Genomic DNA, 17,522 nt, shown 5'->3' with positions numbered 1-17,522 from the left:
AGGGTGCTGGGGATGGTAGGGGCACCCACTGGTGACTTTCACAGAGATGATGAAAAATTTGGATTTGAGGCTTGGTTTTTGGTAGGTTTGTTTTTTTTTTTTTTCCTTAATTCATGTGAAAGAAGGGGTTCAAAAGGGACTGCTGTTGTGTTGGCCCTGAGCTGCGAGCCCACGTCAGCTGGCAGGGTGCTGAGCACCCCCACTGAAAGATGCAGTGTGCTGCTGCCTTGTCAGCTCAGGGTTCACTTTTCTCAGGAAAAATACGCTTGAATGAAGATGAAGAAAAATTCCTACTCTCTTCATTTCTCTTTTCTTGCACTTGGGGGAGCAAACGAAGACTGATATGTTTTTCTTCTGGCCTTTCAGTTTAAATATGCAGTGATGCAGATACGAGGCAGTGAAGCCCTTTCCCCATCTGTTCCCCAGTACCCAGTCTCTCACCCCATTGCTCTGCTGCAGCAGCCGTACCCTTGGCACAGACTTGGGGCCAGGTATGCTGCCCACAATGCTGGGGATGGGGCCACCCAGCAGCCTCCTCCCACAGCCCCATCTTCTGCTCCTCTTCTGCACTCCTGAGTTTCATGTGGGTTTATTTTTGAGGGGGATTTCTGCTGTTCTTTGTGGGGCTTTGTTATTTTTGTGGCGCATCAACTCTTACTCTCCTTGGAAAGTGAAATGCACTCAACTCTGATCAGTGCTGAACTGCATGTGTTCTCCCTTCAAAGTATCCAGCTCTCATTTGGAGTTGATGGCACTGACCCAAAGGTTTTACAGATTTTGCCCAATTCACGATGCTTTGGTTCACAACTGACCTTCCCCAGTGGCTGTCGCTGAAGGAGAGGAGGGGACAAACGGGCTCAGGGATTGAAAAAGAACCTGTTTCAGAAGAGGATGTGGTGATGTTTTGGAGTGGGCCGTTGTAAATATTTTTGGGAAAATGAGCTTTTTAATGAGGGAACCAGTAAGACAGCCTGTCCTGGACAGAGAATGGAGAGAGCAGGGGAAGGCTGGATGTGAACATCAGACAGGGATCTGTCAGACAGCAGAGCACCTAGGGTTGTTTGTCAAGGGGAACTGGATGCAAGTGCTCCTTGCTGGGAACATTGGCTGTCCCAGCTCCCAGGAGGGGACCGCAGAATGCGTGGATCCCTCAGGGATCTGCTTCCCACGAGGAAAATAGAGTTCTGAAGGTGATGTCCTGCATCTCCCTCTGGGTGGTCCAGGCAGGGGTTAACAGAAGCATCCTTCATGTAAGTGAGCTGTGTTTCTGCTGAATCCACGTCCGGAGGCGAGGGGAAAGGGCACAGTGCGTGCAAGCTGATCCCCTCTGGAGACCAGATGCATGTAAGCAGCACAGAGCAGGGGAAATCTGATTCGTGTGTGATGGAGCTGCCGCAGCCACCTGAGCCGGGCTGGGATGAGGGACGGGAGTGGGGCTGGAGGATGCTGAGCAGGCTGGGAGCCAGCGTGCCATCAGTCTGGCTCATTCTTAGCCTACAGCTTACGGAAATGTCTCCCTTCAGATAAGCAGACAGGCTGTAATGTTCCATGTATGTGTTATAGAAACCTCTCTTTTTCTTACTGAAATATACTTTTTTTTTTTTTTTTTTCATCCTCTGTTCTCCTTCCCTCTGTCCTTTTCTTGCTTCTTTCCATGTCTTCCTTCATTTGTCATCTTCTGCCTGGCCATCTGTGCCTCCCTGCTTCCTTCCCTCAGAGCTTCTCCAAAGCAGAACAATCTTTCAGCAGCTCTTGCGTTTTGCTTCCAAGCCCTGTGCCCTTTGTGGAGGCCCAGTGCTTCAGACAGGGTTTGGAGGAGGGTTTCCAACCCAGGTGTTTTTCCCACGAAACCTAGAAAAGTCCTCTCAACTTCTCTTCTGGCTTTAGAAGGGTTTTACAATTAATGCAGAACGGTGACTTTCACCGTCATCTCTCTCAGGCACTACCTTGGGCTGGATGTCACTGTGGGACTGAGTTATCCCAGTCCTTTAGCGTGCTCATCCTAAAAAGCACTGTGAGATATGGTTGTTCCTCAGTGTCCTGTAGATAGAGAACAGACCCAGGTGGGGTTGGGTGTTTTCCTCAGTGTTTGTTGTGTGTTCTCCTACAAACTTCCTGGTGGAAGGGCAGCTCTGAAGATGTAGATGCCCCATCCCTGGAGGTGCCCAAGGCCAGGTTGGAAGGGAGCCTGGGCAGCCTGATCTTGTGGTTGGCAGCCCTGTCCATGGCAGAGCGATGGAGCTGGATGATCTTTAAGGTCCCTTCCAACCCAAACCATTCTGTGACTCTATGAAGCTGCTCAGGGGATGTCTTAAACACAGCAACTTATCCGTGATACTTATCCATTGCTGGAAACATTTTTCAGATTTCTTTCAGTGCATGTTGGCCTTCTCCCTGCTTTTGCTTTGAGATCACCCAAATAATAGAAACATCGGGGAAGCATGGGAGCCTGTTGAGGCAGCAGACACAGAGCCCTGAGCTCTTCTGCAGCCTGCAAAGTGCAGCTACTGCTGGGGATGCACTCTTCTCCTTTGCTTTGCCGGCAGAAGATGAATGGAGCAGGGCTTGGAGAGCAGGCAGCACATTATTCACTGCTCAGTGCCATGGGGAGCTGCAATTACAGATTGAAGGGAAAGGCTGGGGCTGGTGGCACCCAAAGTGACCCTTGTTTCCCCAGGTGAGCTGTGATGCTGGGGTCTTACAGACCTGGGGCAAATGCTTTCCATCTTGTTACTGCAAGCAGAAGGGAAGCCTCGCAGCTGTGGGGCCACCTGTGTGCTGCAGGACTGGCACCTACCCTTTGGGTGTGTTTGAAGAAGAAGAGAAGGTGCCAAGAGTCTGTTTGTAAAGTATGTGCTTCCCATAGTGTTTCCCTGCTGTGCCTCTGGGAGCAGTAACTTGGGTACCCTCGTTTTTCCATCCTCCTGACCCCATATTCTTCTTCCCCTCCCCAGAAAATGAGTTTCGGGGTGAGCTGCTGAACCAGAGGTGGACCTGTGGAGAGAAGATCAGCAGCTGCGAGGGAGCCACCAGCCTGCACGGCACGTGCATCAAGGTGAGCCCCATGAGCATCCTTTTTTGGGACGGTGGCAGCAGGATGAGGGCCAAGTGCTGCTCCAGCCCTCTTGGACCAGCTGGGCTGGGGGAGGAATGCAGCTTCACTCCCAGGAAGGGAAGGATCTGCAAGTCCTTGTTTGAGTTGAATCTCCTGCATGGGTTGTGCAGACAGAGGGGCTTCCAGCTGTCAAGATTTGGCGTCGAGGCCAGATATTTGCATTTTCCCTTCCTCCCTGGTCTCATCCTTCAAGGACAGCTCAGAGCAGGATATTGAGGTTGGTCCCAGGGCTATAAAAATGAGCTCTTTCTGCAGTTTGGTTGGAAGAAGCCTCGCGCAGGCCAGGTGAAGCCACAGGGACAAGTGGGGCATTCATCCCACCGCCCACTGCCAGCTGCAGCTGTGGCTGATGAAAGAGGTCCAGGCAGCGCTGTCAAACCTCGCACAGAACTGCTGCCAGCAGATGAGGAAGCTTTAATTAAGCACAGAACGGGGCTGCTCATTACGCAAATGGCGCTTCCTGCCCCATTTAGTTCCTGGGTAGCAAGGCGCAGCATTCAGGACAGACAGACCCATCTGGGTGGTGGAGGATGCCCTCCTTGGGTGACTGATGTTTGGGGGTGTAGGAAGAAGAGGGATAACAAACCAAGCCATGGGGAAAATCCCAAAGCAGCAGAAATCAGCAGAAAGTGCACACATCCTTCATGGCTAACAAGCTGTCAGCTGCGTGCAGGTGTCGCCAGGAATGCTTGCACCTTCTTAGAAAGCAGCGTAAGCAGTTGTTGCTATATTTAAAACCGGCTCAATTAAGGCTTTTCTATTGAACCTGCCAGATAAGCACTTAGATGAGATTTAATAAGATTGTTGTATGTTAATAAAGTGATGATTACAAAAGGTAATGTGCCCAGTACCTGGTGCTCATCTAGTGCACTGCCTTTGCCAAGCACGTTGCTAATGTTAACCATTTCTTGCAGCCCTGTGTTCTGCTCAGCTGTACTTCAACACGGTGTAAATGGGAGTGGGCATCAGAAATGGGAACAGCATCTGGGAATGCTGGGGACCAGGCACCTGCAGGTGTTGGTCTTGGCACAAGTTGGCTTTTGTAGGACCACCAGATAAATAGATATTTATTTGTAGCTTCCCATGCCAGCTATGGCTCGTATACAGGATGTGCAGGACAAGGACAGTGGGATACGGGGTGCATTTACTTATTTCTGCTTCTCAAGAATTCCAGGCACAGGATAGCACTTCTCTTGCCAGGTCTGAAATAGGATCTCTAAGGGTGTTGGGGGGGATGCTCCGTGCATGTACCCAACTGCACCTGGCATGCTTGCACTCATCCTGGCCCCAGTGGCTGGCAGGGAAATGAGTGTTTTCCTCCCAAATCCCAATTTTCCTGAACGAGCTCCCTGGTGCAGTTAAGGCTGGTGGTGCTAGGACAGGGGCTGCCAGAGTCCTCTTTGGAGATGTGCTCACCATCTCGCTTTAGCAACTGCCTTTTGGGGGATAATTTTATGAAAATGACAACTTATTCCTGTGTCTGAAAACAATGGGATTGAGAAGTTGTGATATTTTTTTTTCTTTCTTTTTCCTCCCCTATCTCTCCTCTTTTGGCATAAGAGCAGTTTGCACGTCCTGAGCCACTTAGGTCCCTCCGCACGTGAAATGGCATTTGGATTGCCTGTCGTAGCACTTTCAAACAGTCAAGAGCAAAGTGTATGTCGGCTTAAACTGCTGCATATGAAATCAGCCTGAATGCCAGCGCTGTGCAGCACATGGTGCAGCTGGGGCTGTGTCAAGTGTGATGCTCGGAAGCATCTCTTCTGCTCCGCTTCACTCGTGCAAAGGATGCTGCTGCTACAGCGACAGAGCATTAGCACTCTGTAAATGTTTAATTTGCAGAGGTTTTTTGGTGTTTTTTCTTTTTTTTTTCATTTTTGGTACGTGTATGGGATCGGGCCCTTTTTGTGACTGAAAAATGACAGCACAACTTCAGGAGTATGTTTGCAATGTGGCCGCGATCTTTTCATTTGAGGGGGGTGCAAGCTGTGTTTTTCTTTCACTTGAAGATGTCAAGGCAACATCCTCTCCTGGCTGAGAGCAATGAGCAGGGTGTCCTTTCTCAGGCAGACAGCATTTTGTTCAGCTGAGAATGGGGATTACAATAGGTGGGACGTCAGGAGGATTTAAATCAAGCAGCACAGGGAAAAACTCTGCTTCAGAGTACGGTTATAAAATAGCAGCTGGAAGCTCCTGGGCTGGTGTGGAAGCTTTCAGCAACATTCAGCCCCCTGTGAAAGCAGAGGGAGGCTTTTGAGACAGCAGTGTTCCTTCCTCTGTCTCTTCTCTTCTCTTTTTTTTTTTTTTTTTAAAGATTAGAAGCTGGAGAAAGTGCAGCAGGATGGTCTCTGCATTTCCTGCAGTGAGTGCTGATGCTGTGGTACTTTGCAGGGAGTGAGGGGACATTTGGTCACCCAGGTCCAAGTGTCTCCATCAATGTGCAGCCTCCAGTAGCCCTTTCTGAAAACTAAAAGGCAAAGGGAAGAGAAATCAGGCCAAGCCATTCAAATCCATCCTTACTGTTGGGTGGGTGCTGAGGGGTAGTTTTGGTGCCCCAAATTTCCCCCATAGTCCTCTGTGCAGTCATCTAGCCAGACCTTGGTGTCACACCCTTTACTCTTTGGGTTTGTTTGGGCTTGTGAGCCAGTCCTTGGCTGGGAAGAGAGTTCAAATCAGCGAACTGATCTTCCCCGTTGAGAGCCTGAAGGAGCTTGACTGCTGGGACAAGGCTGGAGATGGTGGAGGTTTCCATGCACCGTCCTTCTCCCTTCCCTTAGCTCACCCTGGCTTTGAACCCAGCTGTAAAATAGGGCTGTGAGAGCTGGACTGTTTTCCTGCAATGAAGGAGAGGTCCGTTTGGGTTGGGTGGTCAGCACCCAAAGGGTGCTTCCCTTGAACTGGAGAAGGGGCTCTTTGGAACTGGAAGAGAGGAAGACCAAGTAGAAAACCACTTTTCGACCTTTATGTAGGAAAAACATCATTTCTTCTGTCACTTTCCTCCTCCTGCTCTACCTGCTGCTGAGAAAATCTAGCTTTGGTGTTTTTTTTTTTTAAACTTAAAATAGAAGCTCCCTCTGCCTGTCCCTCAGACACAGCTTCTTGCAAATGGCATTCTGCAATATCCGCAAATAAGCACCGATGGCGGCTCTGCTGCTTTCAGAGTAAAATAAATATTCCTGCTGAATCCTCACCTCCCTTTGTCCGGCTGAGGGCTTTTTCAGCATGTTTATTTTCTCTGAGCTCCGTGCTGCTCTTGAATACATATAAAGTATTACTGCTGACCTTGGGGAATTTCAGCATGGCCTTTAATGGGGTATTTGCATAGAGCTGCCGGAGCGCAGTGCACCTGGGCGGCCGAGCTCAGGAGGCTCCAGAGGTTTTATGCTACTGCTGTGGTCTTCCTTCTGAAAATAAATGTGTATTAAGATAAGGGAAGATGAAAATATCAACTCTGTAGATAGTCTGTAAAAATTATACGTCAGCTCTGCTGTGCTGCTCCCGCACTGCGTTGCTGTGATCCTGGGAGCAGAGCAGGACTGCAACTGTGTGAGGAGGCTCTTAAAATTCGCACAGCGCTTGGGTTAAACTGGCTTTTGAGTATCTCTCTCTGAGCCCTGTTGATAGGCGGCATCGGGATGCCATCAGTATTGCTTGTGTTATGCCAGGAAGATCCTTTGTGCAGGGCACAGAAACAGTCCGTGCACCAAAGGACCTTCTGAGAGAATAGGGCAGGAGGAAAGGCACCAGGGATGGAGGGGTGACTTGGTTGAGCCATAGTGTGAGCATCCTGATCCCGTGTGGAGTCTGTTGTCTGCTTGGTCCCATGGAAGAGGGTTGGGAGACTTACCGGAGGCTTCTAAAAGTGAGGAGCTGTACAGACCTGCCTTGTCCTAGCTGAACTCATGTACACAGGGGCCAGCATCTGGTAGCAATCATTTCTTTCCAGATTTCCTTTCTAATTGCTTGCTTTCCATTAAGAGATAAAAATAATGAAATCCAGAGAGTTTCTCAACCTGGCTGTTAGGTGAGCAAGAGAGAGAACACGTGTAACTGCCCCAGTGGTCTCCAAGTCTGCAAACACACGCTGTATGACCTGAAGCTTCACCCCGCAGTGCTCTGTCCATAGGGCTTCTCAAAGAGAACACCACAGGGCAGTGGCTTCCTGCAACCTCCTGCACCTGATCCTGAGAACCTGAGCTTCAATGCTTTCCCTTTGGTCCCTTCCTCTGGGCTGTTTTCATGACGATGTGTGAACCGGCTCGGTTGCCCTCAGCTTGCCCTGTAGTGACTCTAAATAATTTATCATCAGGAAACCCATATTGCCAAGGCACCAGCTGAAGGCATGCCAATCCCTGGGAATGCTGTCAAAAAAGGAAATACAACCACCAAAGAAACATTCCTCTCTGAAATTCGCTTTGGTATAGCACGAGCTCCCAGCAGTCACACGTAGCACTGTCTGTGCATGGCGCTGGCGAGATGCTGAGTACTGGGCGGCTCTGAAAGGCTCATAAATGTAATGAAGTCCCTTTGACACCTGCTCCTCTCCTCACTTTAAGCATGAGCCACTGGTCTTTGGGGAGTTGGGGCTTTAAAAATAGAAATTATGGTAATTGGCTGCTGTGTTATTGGGAAGATTGTAATAAACATGGAGCATTACACCACGGTGCCAGGAGCTGAATGCTGACAGGATGCATAAATTACTTCAGGTTTTGATTTTTTTTTTTCTTTTTTAGTTTTTTTTAGGATTTTTTTCTCCCTCCAATCTTCTATCCAGTAAATCACATAAATCGCTGTGCTGGTGCGTGTTGCTGGAGGGCTCTGGCTGAGGGGTGCTTACAGTGAGGGGCTTCCAGCCATGCTGTCCCATTGGCTGGGACTACTGTCACCTTCCCCTGCTTGCCCAGCAACCAGCCAGGAAGAGTTTTGAGATGCATGTGGGAGATCTGTGGGGCAGCACATGCTCTCCATGTGTCCCTTCCTTTCATGTCTCTCCTTCACTTGAGTTTGCTTTCAAACTTCCTCATTTGGAGATGGCATAGGAGCTGGTTGGATCCAGCTTGGACTTGTAGAGGATGCTCCAAAGAGCATGTGCTGAAGAGCATTTGTGATTGTTATGTCAAATCCCCCTTGGAAGCAGTCCTCTTCCCTCTTTCTCTCTCTCTTTCCCAGGAGAAAATGTCCCAGAGTGTCATGTTCTGCATTAAAGCCAAAATCACCTCCTTCCCAACCTGTTAGGTTTCCGTTCACTGCCCTTCATGTTGCCATTCTGCCTGCCCCGTTGGTGTTTGACTCAGATGTTGTGATTGTGAGACCTTTGTTGTAGAACATAAAATCATAGAATGGCTGGGTTGGAAGGGACGTTAAAGATCATCTAGTTCCAACCTCCCAGCTGTGGGTTGGGTGCTACCCAGCAGGTAAGGCTGCTCAGGGCCCTATCCCTGCTGGATGGCTGCACGATGAGATTTGGGCAACCTTCTTCCAAGCAGCCACAATCCCCCTGGGTAGGATAGGAGTGATGCATTAAATCAGCTCCCTAATCCCTTTGGCAACTTCACAAGTGAAATGCATCCTATTTCTGCTATCCTGGCCACATCGTGTCCCCTTGCCTGGACACCCTTTACTACCAGCTCTGGTTGTGACTAATTTCAGCTCTCCCACCCACACCATGGCATGGGGACCATGCTGCAGCCCAGCGCTGGCTGCATTTCAGCCTTCCTCGTGGCACGCTGTGATGTTTAATTAATAGCAAGTGCTTTGAAGTCCGCAGTGTTACTTATTCATGCCCGTGTTCCCTGCAGACCCTCCTGTTTGATGTCCACGTTGTGCAGGGGTTATTTTGATGCACCCTCCGTGTCAAATCTGAGCACAGAGGAGAGGTTGCTCTTTAGCGCGTTACATGAAGGGTCACCCTACCCAGGCACAGGATCAGCTCCACCAAAAATTCAGGGAAGTCTGAATGTTGAAATTTGCTGGCTGCTCGTGGAGGTTTCGGGTCACTTGTTTTGGTGTGAATCCTGAGAAATCTGTTTGATCTTAGCAAGAGGCTCTTGGACCCCATGGCTGTCTTTGATGGGGCTGCTCCAACTGTGTGCTCCTTACCAGCAGAGAGTCCTTCCTGTGTCCTAGGACGTGGAAATTAGCATCAAGTTGCTAATACTGGGAGTTCAATTCGTTCCTTGCACCTTTAAAATGAATAACTTTGGCTTCAACACTACAAGCAATGCAAGAAAGGGCTGTTTCAGCTATTTACGCAGAGCTACAACCACGCGCGATAATTGCTTCTGGTGATAATTTTCATGTTATCTTTACACGATTACCTTCTCTTTCCATTCCAGATGAGTTTAGAAAATGATGATAAGAGAGCACGCACGCGATCGAAGTCCGTCAGAGGTAAGCAGCTGGCTATCCCCGAGCTCCCTGCACTTTGCTTGTCCCCAAAGGGCTTTGCTTTGCCAGATCCATGCTGGGTGGGTCTCTTTAAATCACCACCTATGCCTCCCTCAGCTTCTGATGAGCTTTGTCTACAAGCCTTGAAAAACTCTTAGCCACAAACGTGTATGGCTCCTCGTAATATTTAACCCTCCTTCCCTGTTTCCATCATCTCCTGCACCTAAGGGGGGAAAAAAAAAGAAAAAAAAGAAAAAAAAGGCAAAAAGCAAAAACCCTTTTGCATGCGTTGCTTTATGGGATGGCAATCGCTGTAGCTTCAGATCAGCTCCCAGGGCTTTCATCATGCACACTCTGCCAGCAGCTTTGAAGTTGCACATCTGAGCGTGCCTGGCAGAAGTAGTGCATGCTGCAGAAGCAAACAGGGCTGTCTGCCGGCAGGGACGTGAGGACAGAGAACTTGTTAATGCAAAGCTTGATTGCTTGTTATTTTCCAGTGTTAAAATATGTGCAGCTCTCTCATCCTGTGCTTTCTCTCGGGGAGGAGGTGAGGTGCTGTGATGCAGAGCGTGGCGCATTGCCTGGGTGGCCCCACAGCCTCACACGGTGGCTGCACAGCACCCTTGCAGCTTTTATTCCTTTTTATGGATGTGGATTTGATTAATTGCAAAGGTGGTCAGAGGGGAAGGATGAATGGGGCTGACCTATATGGACGGGGAGGCTGCTGCAGCTTCACCTGTGTGGCTGCGCCAGACCACTTTATCCTGGCCCATATTTCTCCCTGCATCCTTCAGCATCTTTTAAAAATTAAAGCAAAACCCACTTGTGCTGAATCAGGATGGATTATGTGGGTCTCATTGTTTTGTTGCACCTCCATAAAAGCCCTTGCTCAGTTTGCTGATCAGAGTGGCCTGATTCTATTTATTTTCTCACAACCTGCCATCACCGCACTCCAACCCAGATCTGGGTTTCTAGATGTGAAAAGGTAATTTACTGAATGCACCGTGGGACTTGCCCATGCCTCCAGTTTGTTGAAGCTTGTGAGTCATCCCACTGGGAGCTGGATCCCAGGAAACCCAATTAGCTCAAACAAATTGAGCAAGTGTGTGATAGTTTTTCAGCCTGGGCAAATTTAGCTCATGTTGTGAGTTTTTTTTTTTCCCCTCCTGATTGTTTGGATTCTTGGCTGGATGGGAAGCTTACAGCAACAATGTGATGTTGTATGTTGTTGTTGTAAGCAGTGGGATGTCCTCCTATTGACAACGAGGGATAATCCCCAACACCCCTGCAAGATATTGTCTGCCCTACAAGCCATGTATGTGTGATAAGGGAGAAAAATGTGCCTGGTGATGTGACAGAAGTAAAAGTGGTCACCACAGGAAATTAGCAGTGAACTGTGCAAAAAGTAAGGAACCTATTCTACAGGCAAACAAGCTGTGAGAAAACAGTCCTTGCTTGCAGGTATTTGAGTCCTGTGCATGTAAATCAGTACAGCACTACTGACTTTAAAGTTGTCATTTAAAGAGAGAGGTAACCCCTGATGCTCCAAACACATGTTCATGTGCTTAAAAGCAGGCATGAGCATTTCCAAGGCAAGTTTATGATTTCCAGCAGGCTGGCATGCAAGAAATGATGGCAGAGATTTGTCTTTTCTTTCCCAAATGAGAGGCCTACAGAGGCAGTAGATCTAGGAGAGCATCCCCTGCCAAGGGAGGTGCCCTGCAGGGACTTGGGTACCATGCAGGTTTGTGACCGTGTCTTTGTTTCCCTTGCTGTCTCCTGCCCTACACCCAGTGCCCACGGAGCTCATCAGCCAGGAGGTGAGGTAAGAACACTGCTCCTCCTCCTTGGTGCTGGTGGGAGGGATGGAGAACCCTGTGCTGGGCTCCCACTGCTGCTGACCAGGCTGGGACCTGGTGTGGGGAACGAACCTGTGGGGCTGATGGGTGGAGGTCTTGCTGCATGGCTCGTATGGGTGGGCACGTCGCTGCAGCCCAAATCTTTGGGGCATCGCTTGGTCAACACATGCTGGAGGAACCACAGGGGCTAAAGAGATGAAAAGGGTTGTTAGAGTTAGGGTAGTATGGTTAGGTTGTGGTTGGACTCCATGATCTTTAAGGTCTTTTCCAACCTGAGTGATTCCATGATTCTAAACACAAGCTCTGGGTGTGTTGCATTAGACTGAAGAACCTCCATCTACCCCAGCGAGGCCTGATGTCCATGCTTAGTGTTACAGGATCTTAGGGATAGAGCAGAACCTTTTTGTGTATTTTGCCCCCAAACAACTGTATGCAACATCACTTCTCAGGCCAGATGCTCCTCCTTTGGCCCTGTGTCCCTTTTTGAGCCACTGAGGTCCCATTGTCACTCACTTAGCAGCGCTGGCGTGCATACAGCACCAGCCAAAAAAACTGGAGTCTTTGTGGCCTACAGAGCTTCTCATTATAAATAACAGCCTCCCCGGCCCCTCTGCTGCCTTTAAACCTTGCGCAGGGGCTCTGTGAGAGGTAGGAGTCTTTAACCTGAGCAGGCACTAATAGCAGGGGCTGCCTTGCCTAGCAGCTCCGTTAGAAAGCTGCGCGTGTCAAAGAGTAATTGGACCTTAACCAACCCAATTTCAGAGCATTTCTGCTCCTCCACTCCCCGATGACTCTGGAGAGCTAGGGAGCAAGCGGCGGGCACACCACTTCTCCAACTTTTATTGCTGAACACTTGAGCGGAGGTGGTAATTGGAGCAGGTGACATATATAAGGGGCAGGACAGAGTGCTCCACAAAGCCATCTCTGCAGCTGTCACCTAATTGCCTGATTAACTGGACGATTAATCGACTAATTGGAAGCAGGGCATGGTCTGCATAACAATAAGCGGCCCCTTTGTCAAGCACATGAAGGCTTCAGGAGGGGGAGAGCAGGTCGGGCAGTGGCTGTGGCAGGGAAGGAGAGTGGCTTCAATAGACCTCCGAAGCCCCTTTCTGGTTTTGGGATTCCTGCCAAGATGCACGAAACCCCACAGGGGACAGAGGTGTGGGGATGGGGAAGCCCCGGCCCAGAGCATCACCTCTGTGCTGCAACTTTTTAAGGGATTAAATGAACACACTGGAGACATCCCAAATTGCCACCTGCTACGGAAAACCCCGATCTGAGCCGCCCGACTTGTTCTTTTTTATTATTTACTACAGGCTTCATTTCACCACATTAAAAATGAGGTGGGGGAAATCAGCTTTAATTGATTCAGGAAAGCTTCTAAGAGCCAGTAACATCTTCATCAGAGCCGTCCTTGTTTCCTGCTGAATGAAGCCTTTTTCGGGCACATCGCTGGTGCCATAAACACTGCTCTGTCCTCTGCCTGCGCTCACTTCAACGTATGTCTGGGGCACAGAGCAGCCTCAGTTGGGCCTGAGGGCAATTAAAATGAAATAGACTTGGAGATCATCTGCAGAAAGGGAAGCTGCCAGTCGTGCATGTCCCGGTTTTGGGGTAAATTGTCTTCAAATGCAACTATTTGGGCTGTGCGTGGTGTTGTGTAGGGCCAACCCATTAACAACCCAACCTGCCAGTGCATGGAGCACTACTGCTTCATCAGTGAGCTCCCATCCACCTGATGCCAAGCTTTTTGTAAGGGCTGGGTTTTGCTGAGAGCAGAGATTCTGCATCCCCAAAGCCTGACCTCATGCTATTTAGTGTCATCCCGTGTCTTTTACTCCTAACCTAACAGGCTGGCCGGATCCCTCTGGGCTGGCAGTGCCTTCTCCCCTTGTGCTGTCACAAGAGATTTCATTAGTGCTTCCAGCTTCCTGAGCCAAGGGTGATACGGTGCTAAATGAGGTTATTAATCCTACACGTCTCCAGAATCCCTCAGACATCAGGCAAGTCACTTGGGCATCCTATAATCAATGCCGTAATCTGGTTTTGCCAGAAAATATTTGCTTTAATGCTTCTTATCTGAGGCCCTTCTTGCTTCTGGAGCTGGGATTAATTACCTCTGCAGGGCAAGCATGTGGCCCCGTGCCGAGGGATACTAGCCCAGAGAGCCAGGGAAGTCTTTAACAAGTCCTATTCTGCTGAGCAGTAGGAACAAGTGCAGTGATTTGGGAGATCTGGACACCTCCATCCCATCCGTTCCCTCAGAAGTGAGGCTGTGGATGCTCTGGGGCAATGCCTCCTGGTGGCAACGTGGCTAAAAGCTGAGCATCCTCAACCTATTTCAGCCTTTACTTCTCCAGAGGACCCCGATGTCTTTGTGCCAGGACCCCCTTTCTTCACCAAGTGAGAGCACCGCATTTGGTGCAAAAGGCCACGGGGTGCAGGTGGGGAAGCAGAGAGCAGTAGTTGTCTGCTTTTTAAAAGCTTGCTCTTACACATGCAAATCCTTAATTAAACATACTCATAAAACTATAATGAACCATTCATCTAATTAAATGGGGTGAGTCATTTCATTAATTTTTAGCAAACTGCAAAGCTGTTCTCCTGCCCTCTTCACTTGGATTTCAAAGGGACAAGCTGCAGCGTTTGAGGGAAATTATCTCCCCTTTTGTGGCTATTTTGTTTCTCGTGCACAGAACCTGTTTAACTGACCAGTTTATACACTTCTGATTGAAAGTGAATTCTCCCAGCCCTTTTGCTGTTCTTGATGTTTTCTTGCTTCCTTCTCAAGCTGTCCAACCCCAGGCTGTAACGGCTCAGGACACATCCATGGAAAGTATGCAAGACACAGAAGGTAAGGCTGGGTCAGGGGAAATGGGGGGTAGAAAAATGCCAGCAAGCAAGCCAAAGACACGTGTATCCTGGTCTGGATGGTGCTTGCTGTTGGTTCATCAGTCTGGGTGGGTGTTGGGGCATCTCCTTCGCCAGGCTATCAGCAGCCTTCATGCAGACCCCAAACCAAGGCAGCAGCACCTGACTCAGGGGCTGGTTCTGTGTCCTCTGCCAGGTTCTGTGGTGACACTGGAGGCTGTTACCAGCAGTGGTGCTGTGCTGTTGGTCCTCCTGCTCCCTGGACAACAGCTGTCCACAGGCCAGGCTGGTGGTGTGAGTCTGGCAAGTTTGCACTGCCTTCTGCAAAGCTAGTATGCACAGTGTTGCACAAAATCAATGCTTGATAGCAGACTTTCTGGCTACAAAAGATTAAAAATAGTTAAAAAAAAAAACAAAACTATATATTTTTTAATATTCCGGTATTTACCCTCCTTGCCTTTGCCTGTCTGGTTGAGATGCCCTAGACATGCCTTTCTCACCGGGGCAATGCCCCCTCTCTGCTCCTTAATCCCGCCGGCAGTCTGCAGAGCTGCCCTCTAGCAAAGAAGAGGAAACTTCAAGATGCGGAGGCCGAGCACCTGGTGTCGAAGCGCAAATCCCACCCGCTCAAACTGGCCTTGGATGAAGGCTACAACGTCGACAGTGACGGCAGCGAGGAGGCCGAGGTGAAGGAGGAGTCTGGCTCCGAGGAGTCAGAGGGAACGCTGGAGGAGGATGAGGCGGAGGTGGTGGAGCAGGAGGAGACCCACAGCCCCGAGCCGGCAGAAGGTGCTTTGTCATTATTGATTGCAGAGCTGTGTTCTGTAGATGAATAAAGGGCAGTGAGTGTTAATAACCAAGAGTTATAGCTCCTCTGAATCATGTACGATGATGGGTCCTGCAGTTATTATGTTTGGTGGAAGCAAAGCAGCGGAGCTCTGGTTAAGCTGTGATGGCTTACGCACAGATTGTCTTGGAGTCTTCGAAGTGAGAGCTCTTCCATCAGGAATGCTCCCTGGGGAATGACTCCTGGAAAGCTCAAAGGAGCTCTCTGCATGATGGGGATGGCAGCTACAGTCCTCCTTTGGTGCCAGTGGGCTTAGCTGGGCTCCCTGGAGCAGGAGCTGTACATCCATCCGCTCTCCAGAGGCAGGAGCAACAAGCAAACAAGCCAGATGTCCGCCAGGGTCCTGGCATGGCATCACCCCACAATGCAGATCCCCTGTTTGGGGAGCACTGAGAATGAAAGACAGGCAGCTGATGATGGTTGGGTTCTGGGAAACAGCTCATATCTGAGCACCACAAAAGCTCTCATGAGGAAATCTGCTTTTTATCTGCCATTCCCCAGTTCAATAAATTAGACTGCACCAGGTGTATAACAGCAAGGCTCTAGTTTCAATTAAGCTTAAAAAAGACAAAGAGATGTTTATAAGTGTATATCATTACTTTTTTTTTTTTTTTTTTTTGCTTTTGCTTTTTTTCCTTTCCTCTTTCCTTTCTTCCCTTCTTTTTTCCCTCCCTTCTTTCTTTGTCTTCTTCCCTCAACCTTCTCAGAGAGAAGCCCAGCAAAATCAGCCCATTATGGACAAAAACCAGCAACAAGTACGTCTGGACCCAGCAAGGCCAACTATAGCAACTACCAAGAAATAATCGCCAACTCTCTCCTAAACCTAGGCCAAATAGCAGAGGAAACCCTCGCCATTGAAGGGCAGCTGCCTGAAGCTGAGCTACAGGTGTCCAAGCCTCCATCCAACGTTGTGCACCTGGTTCATGAGGATGCAGGAGAGGAGATCGTGGAGGAGTGTGACAAGGAGATTATCATCCAGACTGAGGATGCAGAGGAAGTCATCGAGGTCACTAGTGAACGTAGCAGCGAGTTGTGTCCGGAGCACCAGGACGACATGAACTGTGAAGAGTCCTGCAAGCTGCAGAAGGCCATGCAAGCTGAAGCAGAGGAAGAGGATGAGGAGGATGAAGATGAGGATGAAGATGAAGAAGAGGAGGAGGAAGAAGAAGAAGAGGAGGAGGAGGAGGAAGAAGAGGAGGAAGAGGAGGAAGAAATGGCTCCCGAAGTGATCTGTGAAGAAGCTCCTCATGCTTCTCAGGACACACAGAAAAGTCACTGTGAAGGGCAGTTCAGCCCTAAGCCCGAGTACTCTGTCATCGTGGAGGTCCGGTCAGATGATGACAAAGATGATGATGCCCACTCCCAGAAGTCAGCGGTGACCGACGAGTCAGAAATGTATGACATGATGACGAGGGGGAACCTGGGGCTTCTGGAACAAGCCATTGCGCTGAAGGCTGAGCAGGTGAAAATTGTGAGGGAGCCCAGCCGGCTGCCAGGAGAGCACGTAAAGCACTTCCAGGTCGATGAGAAGCAGAGCAAACCATTGGACAGCATCCGAAAGAGCTACTATGGCAAAGGTGGGGTATGGGGATGAGTCTCCATGACTGTTCTTCTTCCTATTGCCAGGGGCAGACCTGCTCACCTGACCTTCAGGATAAGTAGGCTGCTGGAAGAGTTCACAACACACAAATTCTCTATGCCCAGAGAAATTAGGACGTAGATAGAGGGCAACAGTGAATGTGCAAAATGATGGAGGACTCTGAGTCTCAGCAGGGGAATCATGAGGTTAAATTGCCTATTGGCCTTGAAAATCTTAGTCTGAACCATAGGGTCGGTATAAAATGCAGATGGAGCAAGGGCAGGAATCCAGCCACAGCCAGCGAGGGGTTGGCATGTGCTTGATGTGCAGCTGAGTACAGGCTCGGTAGGGTGAGTGACTCCATATCCCAGCTGAGTAGTTGCTCAAATTGCTTTTCCAATTTGTCCAAGTGTTACAGTTGCACTTTCAAAAAAAAGTCTCCAAACCCAAAGGTATCTCCCTCATACACTGGAAGAGTGGTGGGAAGCATCCAGGACCATTTTTCAAATAAACGTTCCCAACCTTCTCACCTTTTCCCTTCCAAAACTGCTAACTTGCTTACCACCATGCTTTCTCTAAAACCCTTAGATCCCTCAAGACCTGAGAAGCGAGAAATCAAATGTCCAACGCCTGGCTGTGATGGGACTGGCCATGTCACAGGGCTCTACCCTCACCACCGCAGCCTTTCTGGCTGTCCGCACAAAGACAGGATCCCCCCTGAGAGTAAGTACATGGTTGGGTGCCCAGTGGATAACAGTTTGCTGGAATTAGACTGGAACCTTATTTCTGAGGGGAGAATTTCACATCTGGTGGGTAGAGCCAACTGTAGGGCAAAAGGCGCTCCAAGTAGTCCCAAATGGT

General features: G+C 49.4%; 1 protein-coding gene across 6 annotated transcripts in view; it reads left to right on the top strand.

Annotated features, from left to right (window-relative positions):
* MYT1 (myelin transcription factor 1) overlaps positions 1-17,522 on the top strand; it is a 55,051-nt gene that overhangs the window by 15,984 nt on the left and 21,545 nt on the right. For 5 of the 6 annotated variants that reach the window (XM_090152102.1, XM_090152100.1, XM_090152099.1 and 2 more), the window contains exons 2-8: positions 2,955-3,055; positions 9,451-9,505; positions 11,297-11,327; positions 14,156-14,218; positions 14,777-15,024; positions 15,790-16,659; positions 17,250-17,384. In XM_090152102.1, the coding sequence (XP_090008228.1) occupies positions 2,955-3,055; positions 9,451-9,505; positions 11,297-11,327; positions 14,156-14,218; positions 14,777-15,024; positions 15,790-16,659; positions 17,250-17,384 (1,503 nt within the window). The remainder of the gene's footprint in view (positions 1-2,954; positions 3,056-9,450; positions 9,506-11,296; positions 11,328-14,155; positions 14,219-14,776; positions 15,025-15,789; positions 16,660-17,249; positions 17,385-17,522) is intronic. The other variant, XM_090152101.1, reaches the window with a different exon arrangement.

The sequence above is a fragment of the Phasianus colchicus genome, chromosome 17, assembly GCF_987193195.1.
Source record: "Phasianus colchicus chromosome 17, bPhaCol1.hap1.1, whole genome shotgun sequence".
Taxonomy (NCBI): domain Eukaryota; kingdom Metazoa; phylum Chordata; class Aves; order Galliformes; family Phasianidae; genus Phasianus; species Phasianus colchicus.
The sequence above is the reverse complement of the archived record's forward strand: the minus strand, read 5'-3'. Positions and strand labels throughout refer to the sequence as shown.